General features: G+C 62.0%; 5 protein-coding genes across 11 annotated transcripts in view; all 5 read right to left on the minus strand.

The window, feature by feature from the left end:
• Window positions 1-81: 81 nt before the first annotated feature.
• LOC135317192 (coenzyme Q-binding protein COQ10 homolog B, mitochondrial-like) lies at window positions 82-1,659 on the minus strand. The gene is made up of 5 exons (XM_064473045.1): window positions 1,300-1,659; window positions 1,108-1,209; window positions 829-1,018; window positions 508-609; window positions 82-376 (listed from the first exon to the last, which is right to left on the minus strand). The coding sequence occupies exons 1-5, from the start codon at window positions 1,638-1,640 to the stop codon at window positions 209-211; spliced, it is 903 nt and encodes a 300-aa protein (XP_064329115.1). The 5' UTR covers window positions 1,641-1,659; the 3' UTR covers window positions 82-208.
• A 104-nt stretch (window positions 1,660-1,763) lies between these two features.
• Window positions 1,764-7,295, minus strand: COASY (Coenzyme A synthase). The gene is made up of 9 exons (XM_064473040.1): window positions 6,589-7,295; window positions 5,957-6,171; window positions 5,322-5,453; window positions 4,848-5,037; window positions 4,324-4,388; window positions 3,406-3,490; window positions 2,672-2,769; window positions 2,434-2,580; window positions 1,764-2,114 (listed from the first exon to the last, which is right to left on the minus strand). The coding sequence occupies exons 1-9, from the start codon at window positions 7,205-7,207 to the stop codon at window positions 2,058-2,060; spliced, it is 1,608 nt and encodes a 535-aa protein (XP_064329110.1). The 5' UTR covers window positions 7,208-7,295; the 3' UTR covers window positions 1,764-2,057.
• A 293-nt stretch (window positions 7,296-7,588) lies between these two features.
• On the minus strand, window positions 7,589-9,812 carry HSD17B1 (hydroxysteroid 17-beta dehydrogenase 1). Of its 2 annotated transcripts, XM_064473042.1 has the most exons (6): window positions 9,329-9,712; window positions 8,996-9,157; window positions 8,520-8,699; window positions 8,329-8,422; window positions 8,013-8,196; window positions 7,589-7,896 (listed from the first exon to the last, which is right to left on the minus strand). In XM_064473042.1, the coding sequence occupies exons 1-6, from the start codon at window positions 9,492-9,494 to the stop codon at window positions 7,726-7,728; spliced, it is 957 nt and encodes a 318-aa protein (XP_064329112.1). In that variant the 5' UTR covers window positions 9,495-9,712; the 3' UTR covers window positions 7,589-7,725. The 2 variants fall into 2 exon arrangements, with proteins under 2 accessions (XP_064329112.1, XP_064329113.1); XM_064473043.1 differs by lacking the exon at window positions 8,996-9,157 and having other exon boundaries at window positions 9,329-9,812.
• A 36-nt stretch (window positions 9,813-9,848) lies between these two features.
• NAGLU (N-acetyl-alpha-glucosaminidase) lies at window positions 9,849-13,939 on the minus strand. The gene is made up of 6 exons (XM_064473037.1): window positions 13,434-13,939; window positions 13,133-13,280; window positions 12,906-13,052; window positions 12,621-12,706; window positions 12,105-12,361; window positions 9,849-11,869 (listed from the first exon to the last, which is right to left on the minus strand). Exons 1-6 carry the CDS (start codon window positions 13,859-13,861, stop codon window positions 10,653-10,655), a joined length of 2,283 nt encoding a protein of 760 aa, XP_064329107.1. The 5' UTR covers window positions 13,862-13,939; the 3' UTR covers window positions 9,849-10,652.
• A 1,977-nt stretch (window positions 13,940-15,916) lies between these two features.
• The window catches only part of ATP6V0A1 (ATPase H+ transporting V0 subunit a1), a 30,442-nt gene continuing 23,711 nt past the window's right edge, over window positions 15,917-22,647 (minus strand). For all 6 annotated transcript variants that reach the window (XM_064473369.1, XM_064473368.1, XM_064473365.1 and 3 more), the window contains one exon: window positions 15,917-17,640. In XM_064473369.1, the coding sequence (XP_064329439.1) occupies window positions 17,547-17,640 (94 nt within the window). In that variant the 3' untranslated portion in view covers window positions 15,917-17,546. The remainder of the gene's footprint in view (window positions 17,641-22,647) is intronic.

The raw sequence follows: 22,647 nt of genomic DNA on the forward strand, positions 1-22,647 counted from the left end.
CGGGCCGTCGCGCCCCAGGCGGGCGCGGAGTCCCCGCGGGGCAGCGGGTCCTGGCGTCAGCAGCACGGAGCAGAAACGGGGTTGGAAAAATAAATTATCTTTTGAGTGGGTTAAATAGACATAAATAGGGTGAGGCCCCGAGCGGGGCTGACGGCGGAGTCCAGCTGACACCGGGGTCGAGGAGCGTCGCCCGCCACGGCCGGGGTCCTCAGGCCCGGTGCGCTGCCCGTTGGCGCGGGCAGGGACGGGCAGCTGCCTGTGGCCCGAACAGTGCCTGTGCCCGGCCCTCGAAGGCTGACACCATCTGCTTCACCACCTCGTCCAGAAACAGGCTGGCCAGCCGGGAGTGCAGCGCCGACCTGAACTCGAAGGAGACCTGGCAGGGAGCAGCGCAGTGGTGGGGGGTCGCAGCAGGCAGGTGGGGAGCCCCCCAACAGCAGGGCAGCCACAGGTGCTGCCTGCAGCCCTGCCTGCCCCGGCAGACCCTGGGCAGGGTGAGGCACTCACCGAGAAGTCCAGCAAGCAGGTGTCTGTCCGTCCGGGCAGCCCTGGCCCAAACTGCCACAGGGTCTCCAGGTGCCTGAAGAGGCAGCAGTCCCGGCTGACGGCCTGCAGCACGGAGACCCCGCGCCGCTCAGGAGGCTGCTCTGCTCCCAAACCGTGTGGGGCCCAGCCCTGGCCCACAGGTCTGCAGGCTGGGCTGGTCCCAGCACCCCACATCCCCCCAGGTCTCCACCTCACGGAGCTGTTGGGGTCTCCAGCTCCTCAGACACAGCCCGACACTATGACCCCAGTGGGACACCAGCAACCCAGTCCTGCCCTGCCTACCCGGATCCACCGGGAGCCCAGGAAGACCTCGGAGACGTAGCGCTCCAGGAGCGGTGGAAAGCCGACCTCGAGCTCTGCCCGCAACACCTGCCCGTGGCGGGAGAGCACGGCCGACCGGCTGCACCAGGGCACGAAGAGCCGGTACTCCCCGACGTTGGCCACCAGCTCGTACATCTGCTCTGCCGAGTACCTGGGCCAGGGTAGGGGTCAGGGCCGGGGGCCGCAAAGCCCGGCCGGTGCCCCCGCGGGGCTGGGACCCGGGTCGGTGGGAGGACTCACCCCAGTACCCGCCGCTCCCGGTGCCCACTGGGGCCGGTGCCCGCTGGGATCAGGAACGGCCGCGCTGGCTGCACCGGCGGGGAACGGGGGATGCCGAGACACCTGGAGGGGCGAGGGGGGTCAGGGAGCCGGCTCCACCGCGCACCGACCCCGGCCCGGTCCACCGGCCCCACCACCCCCACGCCGTCTCACCGGGAGGCGGCCCCGCCGTCCGCCGTCGCCCGCAGCGCCCCAAGCAGCGTCCGCCCGCGCCCGGCCATGGCTCGGCTCTGCCCCGCCGGTACCGGGGCGGGACGGTCTTGTGCTTCCAGTGACATCGGGAGGGGCGGGGGGGGGGGGACGACGACGGGGGGACGGGACGACCGGCCGCTCCGCCCCCCCGCCCACAGGACGGCCTCGGCGGCCCCGGATGGGGCCCTGGCCGTGGGTATCCCCGGCAGCACCGGGTGCCCTGGGGGGTGCGGCCCCGCTGCCGGCGGCAGCCGGGGAGGAGGAGACAAGGCGGGGACGGCGCCCACCCCGGCCCCCCGCATCCCCCAGAGCCGGGACGATGCCCCACAGCAGGAACGAGGCAGGGGCAGGCAGAGGCTCAGGCAGGGGAGGGCCGGGGGCGGGCTGGGGGGTATAGGGGCAGGACCAGCACACAGACACACAGAGAGGGAGAAGCCTCTTTACTGTCATGTAGGAGGTCCAGGCACCAGCACAGGCTCAGCCCTTTGGCCCGAGGAGCCATCACCATGTACCCCCTCTCCCCAGGGGACAGCAGGACATCCCTGGCCCCTCCGTGGGGCTGGCCGTGGCAGATGAGTTCAGCCCCCATGCTGTGCTCCTCCCTGGCATGGCCGGCTCACTGACAGCACGTGATGCCAGGACATGGACCCTCGCCTCCCATCCCACCAGTGTGGGATCCGCAGGGTCGGAGTGTGACGGTCAAGAGGAGCACAACCCCCTCACAGGCTCCGCTCCTGGCTCAGGCGCTGCTGCAGGAGGTCCCAGGCCTTCTCCACCTGCCAGAGAACCCCCATGGGGCAGCACCTCAGAGGCCATGGCCAAGCCAGGGACGAGGCGAGCGGCACCATGGCACAGGCAGGGGCAGGAGCTTCACACGAGTGTCCCATGCCCCCTGTCCCTTCCCTGCTGCATTTACATTCCCAAATTCGTCCCTCTTGGCCATGCCCAGAAGCATTGCAAAGGTGAGCAGCATACCCAGGCATACCATGCATGACCCAGGCACAGCGCTGAGCCCCCTGGTCCCCATTACAGTCACCCACCTGCCCCTACGCCACCCAAGAGAGATCCCAGTGCTGCAGCCAGCCCAGGGCTCACCTGCTTGCGGGTGACATCCACCTCCCAGAGCGTGCACAGCACCACCTGCGACTGCTCCACCCTTTGGCTGTTGGTCATCTGGCTCTGCAGCCGTCTGCGAGCAGCCTCCTCGCTCAGCCCGTCCCTGGCCATGATGCGCTTCACAGCCTGGCAGGACCAGAGGGGACACTCAGGCACTCGGACGGGAAGCCACGAACCAGCCCCAGCAGCAAGGGACAGGCCAAGGGGCATCGCCCACCTCCTCCTCCGGGATGATGGCCGTCCACACCTCGTGGACCATGTCTTGCCAGCCAGCCTCCAGCAGCACGGCAGCGTCCAGCACGCACACGGCCTTTCCTATGGAACGAGGCCGTTCCTCATTACCTGGCAATCACAATGCAGCACGACTGCTCCTCGGGGACCACCCCAGCCAGCCCACTTACACTCACAGAGTCACGCCTTCCTGCAAACTGGCAGCACAGATGCTTTACTGCTGAGCCAAAGAACCTCATGTGGAAAAGAGAGCACCAGGCAGAGGCTGTGTTTGCTTAAAGGGCGTACCTGGGATTGCAGGTCTCCCAGGCATGGCAAGCCAATGCCTTTAGCCAAATGCCTACTGAGCTACCAACAGCACCTCCCAAGAGCTGGAAAAATTCTGCTCCCAGAAGGAATACACACCACACTCACTGCTGGAGCACGACACCAAAACCGAACTTGAAGTCACATGGGAACGAGAAAGTAACCTCCAGCCCCCTTCAGAGTAGGAAGCTTGAGGTAAGCCTAGCCCAGCTGAGAGGAGGGGTTTGCTCAGAGATGTGCTAGCGAAAACCCCCAGCAAGCTGCCCCGCAGAGACGAGGGGACTCCAAGCACGGAAAATACTCATGGTGCTGCCAAAAGCAGCAGATTCCTGGGGGCTCTGCGTCGCAGTGTGCTGTACAAGACCACGCACCCAACTCCCACCTTTGTGCTGCAATGGGAGCCGCTCCAGTTACCTTGAGCATGTGCCTCCCCAATCTGCTCCTTGACCATCCGGGCCATCTCAGGCCACACAATGTCCGTGAGGCTCTTCATCCGCTCCTAGAAAGGACCGCAGTGGGATTTGGTTACTTGCCCTCAGAACCCTTGGGCAGCCAACAAGGGGATTGCTTGTGGCAGCAGCAGTCACAGAGGGCACCCAGAAAGAACCTGCTAAAGCACAGGCAATGGACCTGGCCCGTCGCCTGCTCACTAAGCGCAAGGAAGAAAAACTTCTAAGGCTCCCATGCCCTGGTGTCGATGGGGTCAAGGCTCTTTTCCCTATTATTTTCCTTGCCCTGCCAGGCACAGCAGAACCTCGGTCTCTGCTGCAAGAGGTGCCTTGCAAAGACCCACCCTGCAGCACAGCAAGCTCCCCACGCAGCAGCACCCACGCGAGACCAGTCCATCTCGGGGGTACCCCTCAAGCTCCCTTCACACTTGGGCTGGGGCAGCCCACAGGATGTGAGCAAAAAGCTGAGCACTGGCCTGGCCAACAAAGCCAGGCACAGAGGGTCAGGTTTGGCTGCTGCGTCACCGAGCCCCGCTGGGTGCGAGCCCAAGCCACGCAAGGGTCAGCGAGCACCGCCTCCCCGTATGTCAGGGCTGTGGCTCTGCACTGGGTGAAGGACAAGCATGGGACAGAGGGGACAGGGATGGGGAGGGGGAGGCAGCAGCAGCTGCCAGGTGGGGCGAAGGGAGCGTGTCCAGCACAGCTGCTGACTCGGCTACAGAGACAGGATCTCTGTGTCCTGTCCTGCCCATACGTCACTGCCAGAAATTACAGTCAGGAAGGCATCATCAGCTCAAAGGGCTGAAAAATAAAAAGCTTCAGCACAGATGAAGAGCTCCCCGCACGCAAGATTAAATATTGACAGTCTCTGTGCTGCTCTTACCTGGTTTCCAAACACTTTGGCCCCGAGGACTTTCCTGTTAATCGTCCCATCTTCATTCAAGATTTCTGCAAGACAGAAGCAGAACAGGCTTGGGATGAATGAATCCAACCCAATTCCCTGCGGCAAGCCTAGGTCAGAGTGAAAAGATTTCAGCCCAGGGTTCTCAGAGGGACCTGGAAAGGAGCTGTAGGGCCTGACCTGGCAGCTCATCACCTTACTCCAGAAAAGGATAGGGAAGAGCTTTTCCGAGACGAATGCAGCCCAGTTTAGCCTTCCACACCAGCCAGTTGACGGTATCTCTGACATGGGCCACGCAAGACTTGGGGAAAGCAGTGGTTTGCCTGATTCGGGCCCCAACCATCACCGAATCAGCTACAGAGCCCCATCTGGGTGGTGTGGAGCCCAAAACCCATGGGGCGGGGGGGGAGAGCGCAGCCCAGGATGGCTCCCAGGGACGCTAGGATGATGGCACACCCCTCCCTCCTCTTCCTCCTCCCAGTCTTCCCCGCAGCCTGGTGGTCTACCTGCCCCAAAGGCCGCCACCACCTGCTCGTAGGCAGGGCGACCGGGGACATAGACAGTGTGGCCCAGCTTGTCGGCGTCGATGAGGAATGCTCCCAGGTGCCCCAGGAGTTTGGCGATAGAGGTTTTCCCACTCCCGGTTCCTCCAGTCAGGCCGATCACGTACGGGCGTGAAGGCAAGGCAGGGTCTTGCTAAGGGAAGAAGGAAAGCTGTTGCCAGCAGATGGAGGATGCGAGCTCTGCTGGAGAAGGATCCCAACCCCCCAGCCCGGAGACTGGCATGAAAGGTCCTGGCCCTGCAGAGCAGGAGCTGGCTCCCGCCGGGGCTCAGTACAGGCAGCAGCCAGGCAGGCCTCTGAAACTTGTCCCCCTGCAGCCAGGGGATGATCTGGCTCTTCAGCTCCTGAGGCCGCCACCCCTCCTCCCGGGCACACTGCGCCCATCGTAGCCCATGGCTCTCCAAGCAGCCCCCTCACCCGCGGGGGCCGCAGCAGCATCCCCAGCAGCCTCTGCCGGAGGCTGGAGGAGCTGATCTTCTCCTCCTCGTTCTGACTGTGGTCGGGGTCCTTCATCAACAGGATCTCATAGAGAGCCAGCTCGGGGAGCCCCTGCCAAGAGAAGAGAGCCCCGAGGGCTGTCAGCCCCAGCAGCCGCAGGGATGCAGCAGAGGCAAGGGGGCTCAGCGGGAGGTCAAGGCCTGAACGAAGCAGCACAAATGAGGCCACAGCCACCCCCAACATCCCCACATCCCCATGCTGCATCTCTGTCCCCGCAAGGGACATGCTCCCGGCAGCCAAGAGGGAAGGGAGCCCGCACAGCTGCCCATCCGACCCCGACTCTCCACGTGCGTGGGGCTGGCAGCACCGCATGCAGAGGCTGCTGCACCACCCTTGGGGCACAGGCGGCCGGGGGCAGCTCCCCGCAAAGCGCCCATCTGCAGGGTGCCAGCAGACGCGTGCACTGGCATTCCGCCCTCAAGCCCGGGCCGCGGCACACTGGGGCACCGAACAGCCGCGGCTGCTCACCAAGACCCGATTTGCCCGCAGGCAGCGGCAGGCAGGGGCGAGAGGACAGGAAGGGGCAGCCCACCGGGCCCCTGTGCAGGCATTACGTTTTCAAGTCTCTTCTTGTTCACGGCCTCCCCTCCCCTGCGGGTCTCCTCGCTGACCACCAAGCACTGCAGGTCAGGGTCCGTGACCGAGGGGCCGTAGGGGTCGGCCAGAGGCACGATGTCGTAATGCAGCGAAGGCTTCACATCCTCCAGGAACTCGCGCAGCTTCGCTGCTCGCAGCTCGTACGGCTCGATCAGCTCCATCAGAACCTTGTCTGCTGGGCAAGAGAATGTGTTTAGCAACGCGCAGCTCCCGGAGCAGCTGCAGAGCGTGACAGGAAAGGAAGACTGGGAGACAGAGACAGAAGCCGTCCGCGACTTTGGGAGGCTGCCTCCTCTGGCTCCCCTTTTCCCTGCTGTACCCTCAGCTCCGCGCCTGCATGCCTCGCTCGCTGGCGCGGATGGGACGCTGGGTCCCCACTGTCACCCTGCCCCGACAGCGTCGCCCGGGCGCTTTGGGTGCCCGGCTGCTGGGACCCCACGCACCACGGGGCCCCCCAGAGCGCCGGCCGCGGCACCGGCCCCTTCTCGTCGCCGTGTCCCGCTCAGCACCGGGTGACCCCTCGACCCCATACCGGCAGCAGGGCCGGCCGCCCCCGTCCCAGCACGGTACCGGCCGCCCCGGGACTCACGGCGGAGCAGGTCGCCGTCGGCCACCCCGGCCAGGAGCCGCCGCTGGGCCAGGAGGCAGCAGGCGCTGAGCAGGAAGCGGTGGGCGCCGTGGAGGCGGTCGAAGGTGCCGCCGACCGCCACGTCGAAGAAGTCGGGAAGCGCCGCACCGGGGTCCTCCTCGGCGTCTTCCTCGGGGTCCTCCTCGGCGCCCCCCGCGCCGTCCCCGGCGCCGCCCAGCAGCAGGGCGGGCAGGCGCGGCGGGCAGCCGTAGGCGGCGGCGGCCAGGTGCTGCAGGCCGAGCTCCACCGGCCCCGGCGGCCCCGGCGCCTCGGCGGCGGCGGCCAGCAGGACGCGGGGCGGCCGGGCCAGGCGGCCGGGGCCCAGCAGGACGCGCAGGTCCAGGCCCCGCTGCGCCGCCGCCGCCGCGTAGAGCGCGGCCAGGGCGCGGAGCAGCGCGGGGCAGGCGGGCGGCGCGGCGGGGCGCGGCGCGGGGGCGGCCAGGCGCAGCCCCGGCTGCAGGTGCACGTACAGCGGCCCCGCCACCACCCCCGCCGCCGCCGCCAGCGCCGCCGCCGCCCGCCGGGGCAGCGCGGCCAGCGGCGCCGTCAGCACCAGCAGCCCCGAGCCGAAGGGCGGCATGGCCCCGCCGGAAGCCGCCGCCGCCGCCGCCCCGGAACGCGCCGCGGGCCTGGGACCGCCCCCCCCGCCCCGGCGGAGCCCGGCCGGTGCGCGGCGGCGGGGAGGGGCGGGGCGGCCCCGGGCGGGCCGAGCGTCGGGACCGGGCTCCGCCCGCGGAGGGAGGGGACGGACAGACCCGGCCCCCCGCCCGCGGCACCGGGCGCGGACGTGTACCGGGCACCGGCCTCATCGTGGTCCTCGCCGGTCCCGCGGGGCGCGGCCGGATCCCGGGACCCCCCCGCGGGACCCCGGAGCGGGGCCAGGGGAAGCCCCCCGGGGATCGGGCTGAAGCCCTGCCAGCCCCCGGGCGGAGCGGCTCGGCGGGGGGCTGCGGCGAGAGGGACTGAGCCGGGAGCCGTGTGGCTGCAAAGGGCTTTATTGGCGACACAGTGGGACCGAGCTCCCCCGGCCGTGACAGACAGCGCGGGGCTGGGGGTCTGCACCGCAGCGCGGCTCCCCTGGCCTCACGAAGGCTCTGCTCAAGGCTGGTCGCTGCTGGCCTCGCCGTGGCCGAACACGAAGTCGTGCATGGCCCGTACGTACGCAGAGCCGTCGGGGCTGGCCAGCCTCAGGCGCAAGAGTGGGGCGAAGAGCTGGGTGGTGACGCAGCGCAGGGGAGGGCAGGGGGTGTCGATGGCCTCCAGGAACACCTGGCACCACAGAGGGCTCAGACCTGTCCTGGCACAGCCACAGGGCCGGGGCCCCGTGGCCGCCCCCAGGCATGGATCCTCCCAGACCCCTTCCCCACCACCCCGCAGGGACTTACCTGCAGGACCTCCTCCACCTCCTGGGCAGCATCATGGAAGAGGCTCTCGCAGTGCTGCAGGTACCGGTGGTAAAGGTCCCGCGTTTCAGCATCCAGGCCCTGCAACTCGCTGCCGTCGGGGTCTGGGCGCTGCAGGTTGTCCAGGAAGCTGGTGTTGACGGGTCCACACTCCACCAGTGTCAGGCTGCGGGAAGGAGCAGGGTGGCAGCTCTGAGCCGAGCACGTGAGCCACCATGGTACCCCCCGTCCCAGCATCCCTCCATCCCGGCGCCTGGGAAACAGGAGTGCAGCCCCCTGTGGCACTGCCAGGACTCACTGGATGTTGAAGGGCTGCAGGACGATGGCCAGGCTCTCGCACAGCCCCTCCAACGCAAACTTGCTGGCGCAGTACACGGAGTTGAAGGGCAGCCCTGGGGCAGAGCCACACCCTGAGCACTGGGACCCTCCCGCGCAGCTCCCTGTGCCCCAGGGTGCTGGGGGTCCTACTGCAGCAGGGCCAGGTCCCACCTTGCAGCCCCCCGATGCTGCTGGAGATGATGATCCGCCCAGCCCTGCGGCGCTTCATGGCAGGCAGGAACGCCTGGATGGTGCGGATGGCCCCAAAGAAGTTCACGTCGAAAACGGTCTTCATGGCTTGGTCAGAGCAAGTCTCCAGGGGGCCCATCAGTCCCACCCCTGCATTGCAGACTGTGGGGCACAGTGCTGGTAAGCTGGGCACCGTGCCCCCCTGCACACTCTCCAATACCATCAAGGTGCCAGAAGACAGGAATGTGGGGGCCCTTCCCTGTTGATGGGCCAGCGACATTCAGCATCCCCCAAACCAGCCCCTGCATCCCTGCCCTGCTGAACACATCCCAGTCCTGGGACTGCTGGCACCTCCTGTGATTTGGCATCTGCTCCCGGTGCCCCGAGCGGGGTTGGCGACCCCAGAGAAGTCCCCGCAGCCTCCCTGGGGGCAGTAGGGACATTAGGAAGAGCCGTACCCAGCACATCCAGCTCCTGCCCCTGCACTCGCTGCACGGCGGCTGCCAGCGAGTGCGGGTCAGTGACATCAAGCTGCAGGACCTCCAGCGTGTCGGGGCAGCAGCCCCCCAGGTGCTCCAGCAGCTGCTCGCCCTTGGCCAGGTCACGCATGCTGGCGTACACTGGAGAAGAGAGCGTGGCCGTGGGCAGTGGTGCCGCCAAGCTGCCCAGCCAGCGCCGGTCCCAGCACAGCCCCGGGCACTGGCTGTCCTCGGCAAGGCGCTGCCTGGCCTGGCTTGGAAGACCCCCGGGGCTCTGTGCCGGTCCCCCCTGGCACTGCATCACCCCTTTACCTTTGAACCTGCGAGTGGGGTTGGCTGCCAGGCGCACGGCCAGCCCCAGGCCGATGCCCGAGGAGCAGCCCGTGATCAGCACCGTGGTTCTCTCCATGAGCAGGCAGTACTGGCTGAGGGGGCCATGCTGCTTAAAAGGGCTGAGAGGGGGGTCCCCCCGCCCCATGCTGTGTTGTGTCTGCCGCCTTATCTCAAGGCCCTTCCACCCTCCCCTGCCCGTGCTCAGGGCTCCCTGCACCTTGATGCTCACACAGCTGCTGAGATAAAGACTCCGCCAAGCTGGGAACCCCCGCGGGAGGAGGGTCTGGGACACAAGGGGAGCTGCAGCCCCGGGGGTCAGCACCAGCCAGGGCCAGCCCCAACCGCACCGAGCTGTGCCAGGCACCTCAGCTGCCAGCGCGCATCTGGCGGTGCATTTTTCCTGCTATGCAGGCTCGGGGGCCAAGGACTGCTCCCCTGCCCCCCATTCCACACAAGCCTCGCACTGGGGAGAGGAGATGAACACACACAGGAGAAAAGATCACTCAGCGGCAAGGCCTTTAATTGCTCCACAGGCTGGCAGCACCGCGGCTGGGCTCTGCCTGAGCTCCAGATGCAGGGGGAAGGCCCAGAAAACCCTGTCCTGGGGAATGTGGCCCCAGCATCACCGCAGAAAACTCTGCAAAGCTTCTTTCAATAGAAAAGGCACCAAGCGTGGCCGGGGCTGTGCAGCGGTGGGGGCCCCACAGGCACTGGGGTCCATGGGGCAGGCAGCTGCCCGATCGCGGGGGGGCCAGGGCCATACCAGGGGTGAGGCTTGTTCCCTGCTTCCCTTGAGGCAGGGAGTGCTCTGCCCCTGTCACCGCTGCCACCTCCCTTGCTGCTTCTCCGCCACCACCAGCCAGCCAGGGTCTCATGGGAGGGACATGTGTGCCCTGTCCCTCTGTCCCTCTGCACATTCCCAGCTCCTGCTGAGCTTCCAGCTGGAAGTGCCGGAGCAGCAGAGCCCTTCCCCTGGGCCCTCACCTCCGGGCTCACACCTGGGGCAGCCCAGCTTTCCTGGCGGCAGGCTCAGGTGGGGCTGGCAGGGCTGAGCACAGAGCACTGTGCGGGATGGGTCCCTGGGGCAGAGCCCGCCCCACATCTGGCTGCCATACCCCCTTGGGGCATCTCCTGCCCATGTAGGGGAAACAGCAGGTCGAGGCTGGCTGGGGGCCACCAGGGCTCTGTGCTTTCATTTCAGCATTGCTGGGACACAGCGTCAGGAGCTGCGGGAGCCTGGAGGCGGGAGGGCACGGCGCCTCTGCCCTCCCTGCCGGGGTGGCTCTGGAGGCACGGCCCAAAGTCACGCCGGCCCAGCCTGGCTGCGCTGCAGGGCGCTGGGGTAGTATTTGAGGAACAGCTTCCTGGAGATCTCCAGCGTGTCCCCAGTCGGCACGGCCGGGTAGCGCTTCTTGTTGTAGACGAAGCCTCTCTCCACCTGGAAGACAGCCTGGTTGAACTGGTCTTGGTGGAAGGGGTTGCCTGAGTTGAGGCTCTCCACCAGGGCAGAGACAAAGAGGCTCCAGCGCACGCCATAGTAGTCCAGCACCAGCCCCCCCAGCTGCTTGTTGGCGTAGTCCAGGATGTTCCCACTGGGCCCCCAGAGCGTCACCTGGTTCCGGGCGTTCAGCTCGTACTGCTCGGCCTCCTGGTCGCTGGAGGCCACGGCGCGGGCACTCTCCAGCCAGCGGCCCAGCAGGAAGAGGCTGTGGCTGGAGAGGAGGCTGTCCAGCTCCGGCAGCAGGTCGTAGACCAGCACGCCGCCGGCCGTCAGCAGGTCCGGCAGCGCGTGGCTCTGGAAGGCCCGGCGGATGCTCAGGTAGTAGTCGCTCACCAGCTGCTGAGCCGCCTGCCGCGTGACGTCCACCAGGTCGTAGCGGAAAGTGGGGCTGGAGCCCAGCTCCGTGCTGGCACTCAGCAGCAGGCGCCAGGCCTCGTACACGTCGCTGGCGTTGTACCACAGCTCCGTGTCCATGCGCAGGGAGGGCCGGCGCACCAGCGGGCTGTGGTTGTGGTTGACGCAGACTCCGGTGCAGTTGTACACGCTGCGGAGGAGCAGCTGCCAGGCACTGGCCGCGGCAGCATTTGGGGCGCCGTAGCGGCGCTCGGCGTAGCGGGTCACCCAGCTGGGGAGGTCAAGGGGCTCCTGGCGCCAGCCCAGCTCGTTCATCAGCTCGTACACCATGTCGTTCTGCTCGATGCCCTCAGGCACCAGCCCGGTGCCCACCATGGTGGAGTTGGGGAAGCTGCGAGCCACGAAGGGGCCGTGGTTGATGGCCTCCACGGTGCCAAAGAGGCCATGATTGCCCCCAAAGTTGTGTAGCATGCACCAGATGAAGGGCTGCCCGTAGAAGGACTCCGTCCACTGGTAGACGGGCTTGGACTCAGCAAAGAGGTCAAGAACAATCATCCTACCGAGAGGCACACCATGCAGCAGGGCCCGCACCTGCGCTGGCTGCCAGAAGGTCGGCTGGTGCTGGAAGAGCCAGCCCTGCATCAGCCACAGCGCCTCGGGGTCGGCTGGGGACAGAGGTGCATGGGGTGAGGCTCCCCTCCAGGCAGGCCCCACCGGCGCAGCTGCCACGCTTCTGCCACGGCGGGTGTCCTGCGATGCCCCGGGGCCACCAACTGCCCCTCTTAGAGAGGGCTTTGAGGGTCTGGCACCCAGAGCCACTTCCCTCCCCACCAGCCCCTTGGCTCCCGGCTCTCCCCGCCCAGAGCCCCGCGGCCAGGCTGGCACTGCACACTGACCTACCTCCCATCATCGACCTGAAAACAGCGTTGCTGACCCTTGAGAGATAGGCAGGGTCAGAGGAGAGGGGGGTCATCTCGTTGAAGGTGTCGGCACTATAGATGTGGTCTGTGCCAAACTCCTTGATCAGCTCCTTGAGGAAGAGGGTCCCAATCACCTGGAACATGGGGTCCTCCGGGTCCAGCAGGTAGGTACATGAGTAGGTGCAGTTGAAGTGGCTCCAGCCCCCAAGGCGAGTGGCATTCACTCGGGGGAAGACCCTGCACCGGAGGGCAGAGACAGGGATCAGGATCAGGACAGGACCACCGCGCCCCTGTGGGGACAGGGCAGCCTCCCAGGGAAGCCAGCAACGGACACAGGAGAGCCAGGAGCTGCGCTGGCCCCGGGAGCACCCCGTGCAGCTGGTGCTGACTTGAGGTGGGACCCCAGGAAGGGCCCAGGGCTGACACGCCAGGGAGGGAGCTGCAGCCAGGGGAGATCTGCCCTGTGGGGTCTGTGAGCGCGCAGGGCTGCACCTACCGAAGAATCCCCTGGGGCACGTGGCCCGCGAAGGCCGGCAGCACCGTGATCATCCCCAGCGAGCGCATCCTCTCCACGATCCGGTACTGGGAGAGAGAAGGAGGGAGGGAGCTGGGGAAGAGGAGCCCCCACCTCCCTGCACCGGGCCCCTGGGGGTCACTGGAGCCTGGGGAAGGGAGCAGTGGACCCCAAGCCTCCACGAGTGTGACCTGGGCCTGGAGGACCACAGCAGGGCGCTGCATGGGTCTGCCCTGGGTGGGCAGGCAGCCCCGGTGCCCCTGGTACCTGCAGGTAGAGCTGTTTGATGTGCCAGGCTGGCGGCAGGGGCCCTGCCCAGCCACGCAGGTTCCCCATCCGGTTCCAGGCCAGGAACGCTGGCCCCGTGAAGTACGTGTCGATCTCAGACTGGTTCAGGCCCAGGGAACGGTACACCTGCACGGGATGACGGAGGCTCAGCCGGCCCCATGGCTGCCCCACTGGCCTGCCCAGTCCCGCACGCCCCGATACTCAACCCGCTGCCAGGTCGCCTCCTGCCCCGCGAAGGCGGGCGCCAGGTTGATGCCGCTGAGCGCCATCCAGTCGATCTCCCGCTCCCAGCGCTCCCAGTCCCACCAGGCGTAGGAGTAGCTCTGGGTGCAGGCATTCTGGTAGTAGCGGTACCTGGGGGGAGCGGGTGGGAGGCTGCGGGCTGGGCCCCCTCTTCCCGGCCCCGTTATGTAAAGGCGCCTTGTCCCGGGCTAACGAGGCGTGAGCGGCGCCCGGCCCCGCGCCCCGAGCCCAGCCCGCCCCGTCGGGACCCCGCGGCCCCGTTACCTGCCGGGGGCGGCGGCGCGGATCTCGGCCCGCAGCCGCGGCAGCGGGTCGGGCAGGCGGAGCTGCGCCCCGGACCACGAGAGGTGGCAGCCGCAGAAGTCGCGCAGGTACCGGTACAGGCCGGCGGCCGCCGCCACGCCGCTGGAGCCCGTCACGGCCACGGCCACGGCGGCGCCGGGCGGCGAGCGCAGGCGGTAGGTGTCGGGGCCGCCCGCCGCCAGCGCCGCCTCCACCGACAGCGACACGGCGGCGGCCCGCGGGCCCAGCAGCCGCCGCGCCAGGGCCCGCACCGCCGCCTCCTGCCGCGCCTCCCCCGCGGCCGCCCGCGCCGCCGCCGGCAGCAGCGACAGCAGCAGCGACAGCGACAGCAGCAGCGACGGCCCCGGCCCCGGCCCCGGCCCCGGCCCCGGCCCCGGCCGCGCCGCCATCGCCGCTCCCGGCCCCGTTCCCGGCCGCCAATCGCGGGACGGCGCTGGGCGGGGCCGGCCGGGGCGGAACCGGCGGTGGGCGGGACCGAGCCGTTACCGGGAGCGGGGCGGGGCGGGACGCAGGGATGTACCGGGCAGGGCCGCCTGTGCCCCGGGACAGCCGCCGTCCCCTCCCCGCCCGCTCTCGGCGCCCGGGCAGGGGCCGGCCAGCGCCGGGGCTGGCACCGCTGGCCTCGGGCTGGGTTCGCATCACGTTTTCCACCTGTGACGGCTCCGCACCGGCGGAGCGAACCGGGCCGCGGCGGTCCCGGAGAATCCTCCAGCCCGGGGGAGCGGCACTGCCCGGCTCCGGGCTCCCGGCATCGACGGGGGCCGCTCTCGGGGTCGCGCCCACCGGGGCCGGCTCAGCCCCGCCGCTACCGGGCCGTGGACGCTCCGGCCTGAAGGGGGAGCTGCGAGACCTGGCAGCGGGGTCCCGCCGGGCTCCCGGGGCCGCGGCCGGTGCCCTGGGGCGGGGGGAGCCCCGGTCGCCCCCAGCAGCGTCCGGAGCAGCCCGGGAGCCGGTCCAAGCCCCCGCTCCGGCTGCCTCCTCGCCCCGGGGCCCGGCCTTCGCTGCTGGCAGAGGCGGGTGGGGGCACGGACCCCCGGGGGCTCGGGGGAGGCACCCCGAGGGGAGGCTGTGCCCCCGCACCCCTGCACGCCCGCGGCCGTCGCAGCCGGCAGCCGCTCCGTCCCCTCGGGCCGCGGCGCGGAGCGGGGGCTGCCCCGGGCCGGGCTGCGCTCGGCCTCCCTCCGCGAAGGCAGCGCAGGGCGGGCACGGCGGGGCCCCGGCCGGGGAAACGGCGGACAACGGCAGCCGGGAGCGGTCCCGCAGCACGGGCGGGCCCCTGCACAGCGCTGCGGGGGTGGGGGGCGGACGGGGGCAGGGACACAGACGCGTACCCCTCCAGGGAGCGGGGGCAGGGGTTGCCCGCGCTGTGCAGGGTCTCTCCGAGCTCCAGGAGTGTTCGGCGGGCACTTCCCGGGACGGAGCCTGGCTGCGAGGGTCAGCACTGCCACCTCCTTGGGCAGAAGGGAAGGACGAGCTCAGCCCACTCCGCAGCGGGGCCAAGGCTCCCCCCCAAGCCGGGCCAGGGGGCTCCTGCTCCGCCAGCCAAGCACCGAGGGCTGCCACGTGGCCCCAGAGCGGTGAAAGCGGCCAAGTCGGGCCATGGAAACGGGCAGAAATAGTGCGATTGCACGCAGAAGTGGTGCAAGAGGGCAGGGGAAGGGGTGAAAGGGGAGAGCATCCCCTGGACACAGCTGGCACCGGCAGCAGCTGGGGATCCATCTCATCTGCAGCGTGTGGAGGACAAGGAGCAGGCAGCCCCCAGCTGCAGGGGCAGCACGGACCAGCTCCTCACCCTCCCGGAGACAGGGCGAGATGGGAAACACATCGGGCTGCAGCAATCTCAAAAACACACTTGCCCAACCCCCCCTGAAACCTCCCTTCCGGCACATGTGGAAAAACCCCCTCTGGCAGCTCCAGGCCCTCAGGAAAGGCCTGAGTAAACACGTCCCTCTGGGTGGGGAGCGGGTCCCCGCAGGGGGACGCCCTGCAGCTCGGGGGGCCAGGAGCAGGGCAGCAGCCCGGAGCAGGCAGAGCGTGTGGAAGGACATCCACAACACCCAGGTTTTATCAAGCCTCAGTTTTAATTCCCGCGTAACCGCTTGTTCCACTCAGTTAACAGGTTTATCTGGGCAGGCAGGAGGCTCCAGGACAAAACGGCCCCTGCTTGGCCCCGGCCGGCCTTCGCTCAGGGTGTCAGCCAGGGCCTGATAAGCGCAGAGACATTTCAGCAGAGGCACGGTCACGCCGGTCTCATTTTACAAACCGGCTCTGCTCACCCCATCATGCTGGCTGACAAGGTGATGGGATCCCAGGGCAGCAAAGCTGAAGGTCCCAGCAGCCCCCAGGCAGCTGTCAGGGCTCTGCCCGGGCTTGGACAGGGAAGAGGGGCTGCTCGGGAGCACCCTTCAGAGATCACGGGGGAAGCAGAAAAGAAGCCACGCCACTTGTTATACAGTTAGTTTAATTTATACAGTGACTGTCCACAATGCATTTCACCTGGGCAGCAGGACTGGTGTCACTGCTCCACCCACAAACAAGTTTTGATTTTGGCTTTCGTTCTGCAAACACCATTGTAAACATACAGCCAAGGGTACCTGTAAACACAGCGATTACGCAGAAGCTGCCCGCTCGCAGCACAGGGATCCCCGTGCTCCGCGCCCGCTGCAGCGTGTGGTGCACACACACCTTTCTCACGTAATTTCAAACAGCCCTGCAGTGTGTGGGATTTCCCCTTCAATTCCTGGTTACAATAATTCTCATCGTTCTAATCTGTTCATACACAACTACTTAGATCCACTGTGACAATTAGACACGACAGTTACACAGCACTAACATACCCGCTGCTCCTACAGCAACGTCGAGGTGAGGAGGGCAAGGAATTACTCACATTTTGCACAGGAGAAAAAGCAACAGCTACCATGGGGAAATACCACCGAGACTCCACTGCTGTGGGACTATTTTAGCAAGACTCAGCCTCTGTTTTTCCTTAAAGGGCTCCTTAGAATCCAAGCACACCTGACAACGTACGTCACTAGTACCTCTGCCTTTGCAAAAGCTGCCTCCACTGATGCCAAGCCTACATGGGCATTATCTGAGAGTGCCTCTAGGACTCTGCAGCCTCACGGCTTTGGTTTGAAATGAGAAACCCAAGAAGTTCCACTGCCAGTGGTGACAGTTTGCACCGCAGCTCACCCCTCTTCCATCTCACCCCAGGCCACCAAGGCAGCCAAGTCCCCTGTGCCTGAGCCCCCTCTTCTCAGCACTGCCTCCAGAAACAAAGGTGGAAGTGGCCTTCGCTGCTGGATTTAGGGCTTTGCCTGGGATACTGTGCATGCAGGCGCACAGTTAAAGGAGCATCTCTTCTCCGTGGAGGAAAGGAACAGCCTTTCTTGCAAGGACAAGGTGTTTCCTCATCACTAGAGCAAAGAGTCACTGTACGCATCACTGAGGCTGAGTCCTACCCCTTCATATCGGCTCCTCAAGCCCCAGCCAGAGTTCAAAGAGCTGAGTCCCTGCACGGGATGAGACATTGCTTTTGTCAGATTAAAACATGGCACATGTGGAAGCCCTGGAGGTAGAAGCATGCCCTGGATTGTCAGCTGCCCACTGCTCATAATTTGTTTAATCAGAGGCAGAGACAGAAAGGATCCACATGTAAAACTTCCTTAAAAAAGTCAATCTCTTCCCGAGCAGCAAGCTTTGAGCAAGCTGAAGTTGTCATGCCTTTTCTCCACGTGCTTGTCTGCCCCCTCAGCCATAGCTGCATTTCTCTCATACTGCCCGATAAGCCTGCCAGGGAATTCACAACACGAGAAGTACACTGTTACACACCAAACTCAGACACTTCATGCACTTAGAATCTTCAGTGGTAAACGTAAGGAACGAAAAGTTTCTTTGATCCAGTGTCACTCATTACCCGAGAATGTCGAAGCTCTTGGCTTTGAAACGCCACGGAAACACTCGAGGGTGCTGCAATAAGTTATTTTCACTATGGGAGGATTACATGCAACTCAGGCACACGGGAGAGGCTAGTCATAAACACACGGCGTTTAACACTGCTTGAGCAGAGGGTCTTTAATCGTCAAACCTCCCCTCACGGATGGTATCAAAGGAGAAAGGGAGGAACTTGAATCCAGTGCCAGTGTAGAACTTGTTCTGGAACTCAATCCTGCAAGAGGGAAGAATGTGCGTTCATTCGTTAAAAAGGCAGCTCTTGGATCAAGTCAGCAATTAGCAAGAACTCCATTAAAAGTATGATTATTAGCTTAAAAAAAGAGGCTTTCAAGTGGCATTACAATGCAGCGTATCTATTGGCACAAGCCCCACATTTTTGTTGAGCAGAGAGTTGTCTAGGTGCTTTGATTCCACCTCCACGGGCAATAAAAGGGTGACAAAAGTAGGCTGAGCTCCATAAGTGCGGTATGAGTTAAGCACCTAGGCACACACAGCTTTCCTCTAAGATTTCAGTAAAGTTCACGTTTTAGTTAGAACAAACCTCAATCGTGTGATGTGCTCAGACTTCCTCCATCAGCTACTTCTGTTTATTTACTTATTCATTTTGGGTTTATCCCCACATGACTACTGCTGAGCTAGAAATGTGCCTGTTGTCTCCAGCTGAACATTTACTTAGCCTTGTTTGCCTGCTTCCCCTAATAAACTCAGTTTAAAAAAAGAATTATTCTAGAGAACTGTCCCATGGTCAGCAACAGCCAAATCGGGAAAGAAAAAAATAATCCCATGATTCACAGTGAAAACAAGCAGTGTTTCATAAGCCTCATGAGAAACAATTTCCATTGCGTGGTCCACTAAAAAACTAAAGTCCCTGTAGGAATCAGTGACAGCAAATTGTAGAGCTGTTCAACAGAATTCAGGAGAAATATTTTTATGAAGCACAAAAAGGCAGACTTTAGTTATTTTTTTTCTAAATCAGGAATCATGGTAAACTCCAAAGCTGCTGGCATTTCAGCTGGCAAACAGTGATTCCCAACAGAGCTCAGGAGGGAAACTTTCCGAAGAACAGCTTTCTGCTCGTATCTTCTGCTGCCTGTTCGTGCGGACAGGCAGACTTCCCTGCGGAGGAATCCCTAGGATGAGCAGGATTTTCCGCGTGGGAGGAAGGGCTCCTTGCCAACATGCTCCAGTTTTTCAGGAACCCCGATAATCTCCATAAGTATCCTCTGACTAAGTGACTATTCTGTAAGCAAAGGGAAATAAGAGGCAGAGGGCTGGGTATCTGAGTCACACTGAACCCACTGTAAATGAAATTTTAACCCTGATGATTAACTGTTCCAGCTGGCCCTGACATCTGAAAGCTCCTTTTGGACACACTCAGTTACAACTGGCCACAACTGGACGCCTGAAGCTCGAGGAGAGGCTGTTGTAACTTTAGGGAATGAGCGAAAAAAGTTTATTTAACCAAATATCGTGGCTTAAACATTCTGTGTCTTTTTTCTGCAACTGTCTACAGGAACACCCGGCATCCCAGGTCATTTTTTGGTATGAGACACTGCTGTTTTCAGGATCACTGGCTGTCATGTGTACCAGCTCTATTGCTAAACTTTGCCCCATGTCTCTCACCAGTGATGAAGTTCTGCAGAAGAATTTACTAGACAGTTAGTACTGTGCTGTAAATAAACAGACTAGAAAGCTTTCTGGCAGTCAGCATTAAAGAAAACCCACTCTTCAGCTTTTCTGTATTAATAATTAGCTTAGGTGTTTGTTGGACTGTAGTTATGTGGATTTTCCAACCCAACAGAGTCGTAGAGTACCCACACTGTCTGGAAAACGAGGCATCTCGGTCCCGTGGGAAGCAACTGCAGAGAGAGCTGTTGAACAGGAACCCTGACTTTCGTTTAGTACAAGTGCAAATTCCGACTTGGCATTTGTGTTCTTAAAGGCGTGTGCCAATTCCTGGGGTCGGCTGTGATTCAGCACACACCTCGAAGAGGGTAGCCCACAGCACACCTTACGGTCAGACAGCGATGGGGGTGTTTGAGCAGAGGTTGTTGCAGTTACTCTTTCCCAAAAAGGACAGCAGTTTCATACGCCGCACCGTGGGTCGTTCTGTCCTGCGCTGACAGGAGACTGCCTTTTAGAGCAGTACTGTGCTCTTATGGTTGCACTACAGGCAAGGTCTGGCTCATGACCTTTACAAGGAAAAATAAAATTCTGGCAAGTGGGTGAGGAGCTGGGCTTCACCACTCCCACTGCCGCTTGCTGGATCGCCAGCGGGATGCGACTCCAGCACACCCACGCCTCTCGGAAAGAGCACTCCCCCTTGGGTGGCAGCGGGCCAGGGGCGCTGCCCGGGCAGGGGAGGGTCTGCCTGTCCATTCTCAGTTTACAGCTGAGAACAGCTGTCCACGAAGCGCTGCATAATTGCTGCTTTTTATTTATTCCTCATGGTTCTTGGAGGTTGACCACATTTGTTGTGTTTGAAATCTATTTTGGTGTCCCTGCGCAGACCCACGGCGCTCTCCAACTTTGCCATTCAGAACAAAACAGACATGGTGTGAGCCCTTTGCCTTCAGGTGCCCCTAACGCTGCGTGGCTGAGAGCACCGCTTTGGATCCATTTCACTGCCTTCCAGGGGCTGAGCTCATTCTGGGGATGTTTATGAACCAGCAGCAAACAGCTCCGGCAGCCCACAATAAAGAAAAGTCACGTTTATGTCTGTCTCAAGTGTGGCCACAACGAAGCGCACGCATCTGCCTGGGAAGCTGCTGATGCTACACCCGAGGGAGAGAACAGACTGAAACCTTTAGCAGGAGCAGAACAACACAGTTGTCCATGTCTGCCAAACCTATACTCACACGTGGCTGGGACCTATGCTCTCCATGCTGATGGACACGGACTGAGGGGTCGGAGACTGGCTGAGACACACCTGGGTAACCAGAGCCAAGTCTGAACAACACGGTTTGGCTGCTCCGAACTCTGGAACCGAACCCCCTACATCACGATGCTCATTTATTACCAACCTCTCTCCTACAGAGCAATACAAACCCCACTCCTCACTGCTCTGAATTAACCTGATATGCTTTGTATTATGCCTACTGCTGTCCATTCTTTCTAGCTGTGGTCTGGTCTTAGGACATATTCTAGGGAGAGTAGCTTCCAGTTCCAAATCAGGCCTAAAACTGAGCCTAAAATACTGCTTTACCCAGGAAAACAGCTCCACTGAAACCGCAATTCCCGCATCAACCCATGATGTTGGGATCCTACTTTGAATCCAGTTACCAACTTATCCTTTTGGGCAAAGTCTATATTTGCTCACATTAGAAGAGCTGATTAGCTTAAAAAAAAGGTAAGGTGCTCTAATATAAACATTCATGTCAAACTACCTTACTGAAAAGCAAATAGAAATGTAAATTATGTCAGAACAGCGATGTTACAGTAAAGGAGTTAACAGCACGACACAGGGCAAAGCTCAGAGAGCTACCAAGCTCCAGCAGAGCTCCGATACACATGCCTGCAATCTTGGCAGCACTCAGAGTGCTTCCTCCACCCCAGAAAAACCCAGCCTGCTGAAGGAATGCATACTTTCTGAAAAAAGCACAAAATAGACCTTCCTCATTTGGGGCTGATAGGCAGAGCACATGGAACAATCTGTGCTGTTTTTCCCCACCAGTAAGACACATGCTAAATTCCTCCTCCTTTCCAGGAAGGCTGAACCACCCACACCTTTAGAATTCCTGATAGGTGACATCTCCCACAGCCAGAAAATCCAGTCTGCTCCTCCCAGGATAGCTGTGTTTGACCCCTCATCCCTCCTTCTAAAAAGGGAACACCTACTGTTGGAAACATCCCGATTTTGTGTTCAGAAGCAAAAAGGAATGTTAACAGTATGTTCCTTTGAACAACTGCAGATGCCTTCCTCTCCACTGTGATAACAAAAATCCAACAAACCCAAAATAATTTCAGCAGATTACTTGCAGTCTGAAATATTGCCTTAAACTTGCTTCTCAGGCCCTAAGCTTGAACAAATTTTCTCTTAGAGAGTGTTTAGTAAAGTTTTACAACTTTGAAACATATGTTTAGGGAAAGTGACTTTATTAAGAGCTTCAGTTCAGAGCTCCCAGCACGTGCCCTGCACTGGTCTGCAGGGCCCCACTGACTCATGTGCTTACTGCTGTTGCTCAGCTGGCTTTCCCCGTTTGCCTGCCATTTCAGTGACATGCATCTTCCCTTGACACATTTCCAGACATTTTTTTAATCACCCTTTAGAGATAGCCTGGCAATGTGCAAAGCCACCTCTTGGCTGAACTGCAGCCTCCGGTTCACACTTGTTCCAGGTGCTCTGTGAGTGACACCCATAACTGCAGTTTGCAGCTCCTAACACAAGACAGGTATCTCCAGAAAAACACACTTTCTTATCTTACCTCATCCCTTTGGGGGGAAAAAAAACCCCAAAACAAACCACAGAGCCTGCCGAGAAGAAAAGCTGTTCAGAACTGTTCATCTGCTGTTGTTCAGAAGTGTACCACACAGCACTGCAGTCCAGAGAAGCAGGACTTTGAAAACCCTCTAATTCATAAGCAACTGCGTATCAGAAACACTACACACAGAGTCAAGAGTACTGCTTACTCTCTGCTTCTCTTGCACTGCTAGCAGTAATACCAGGCAGGGTTTGCAGAGCTCCCTCTTTCACACTAACGCAATGGTGTAGTACAGTGACAGCAGGATGAGGGTGAGGAAACACCAGCCAGCCAGCAAGAAGTTCTCAAGTGACTGGTATGAAGATTTCTAGGCTGGATGCCAGGAAAAACAGAAGCACCATCCAGCAGCCATTTTCAGCAGCACCCCCCCACGAGCTCCCTCGGCACAAGATGGCTATACCTCTGAATCCCTGGGTGAAGCTCGGCTCGCTTGAGCTACAAAGACCCAGGCACTGTGGGACACTCCCGTCTGCACCCGGCAGGCTGCCAACAGAGAGGGCAGAAGGACAAAGTTTTCCTTGCCCAGAAACAGGGGAAGTGCAAAAAGACTGATTTTCTTTTTCTTTTTCTTTTTTTTTTTTTAAAAAGTACTAGCTTCCTTTTTCACGTACAGAACTACTTTAAAACTACTCACAACATTTTCCTCCCATTCAAGCAAGACAGAACATTCCTTGTGAACTTCACTTTCCTCTCCTGACTTACCAGGAAAGAAACTACCTGAAGAGATGGCAGCAACCGGA

Source organism: Phalacrocorax carbo, chromosome 25 (genome assembly GCF_963921805.1).
Source record: "Phalacrocorax carbo chromosome 25, bPhaCar2.1, whole genome shotgun sequence".
Classification (NCBI taxonomy): domain Eukaryota; kingdom Metazoa; phylum Chordata; class Aves; order Suliformes; family Phalacrocoracidae; genus Phalacrocorax; species Phalacrocorax carbo.

Bases quoted from the DNA above. Each gene is read 5' to 3' on its own strand.
- LOC135317192 (XM_064473045.1), bottom strand. From the start codon at position 1,640: ATGCGGGGGGCCGGGGTGGGCGCCGTCCCCGCCTTGTCTCCTCCTCCC. The intron at 1,019-1,107 runs GTGAGTCCTCCC...ACCCTGGCCCAG, and splicing joins CGGGAGCGGCGGGTACTGGG to GTACTCGGCAGAGCAGATGT. The intron at 610-828 runs GTAGGCAGGGCA...TCCGTGCTGCAG, and splicing joins TGGGCTCCCGGTGGATCCGG to GCCGTCAGCCGGGACTGCTG.
- COASY (XM_064473040.1), bottom strand. From the start codon at position 7,207: ATGCCGCCCTTCGGCTCGGGGCTGCTGGTGCTGACGGCGCCGCTGGCC. The intron at 2,770-3,405 runs GTAACTGGAGCG...CTCGTTCCATAG, and splicing joins TGGGGAGGCACATGCTCAAG to GAAAGGCCGTGTGCGTGCTG. The intron at 2,115-2,433 runs GTGAGCCCTGGG...GTTCTCTGGCAG, and splicing joins TGGATGTCACCCGCAAGCAG to GTGGAGAAGGCCTGGGACCT.
- HSD17B1 (XM_064473042.1), bottom strand. From the start codon at position 9,494: ATGGGGCGGGGGGACCCCCCTCTCAGCCCTTTTAAGCAGCATGGCCCC. The intron at 9,158-9,328 runs GTAAAGGGGTGA...TCTCTTCTCCAG, and splicing joins CCCCACTCGCAGGTTCAAAG to TGTACGCCAGCATGCGTGAC. The intron at 8,197-8,328 runs GTGAGTCCTGGC...TCCTTCCCGCAG, and splicing joins CTGCAGCCCTTCAACATCCA to CCTGACACTGGTGGAGTGTG.
- NAGLU (XM_064473037.1), bottom strand. From the start codon at position 13,861: ATGGCGGCGCGGCCGGGGCCGGGGCCGGGGCCGGGGCCGGGGCCGGGG. The intron at 13,281-13,433 runs GTAACGGGGCCG...CGCTCCCCCCAG, and splicing joins CGCGCCGCCGCCCCCGGCAG to GTACCGCTACTACCAGAATG. The intron at 12,707-12,905 runs GTACCAGGGGCA...TCTCTCTCCCAG, and splicing joins TCAAACAGCTCTACCTGCAG to TACCGGATCGTGGAGAGGAT.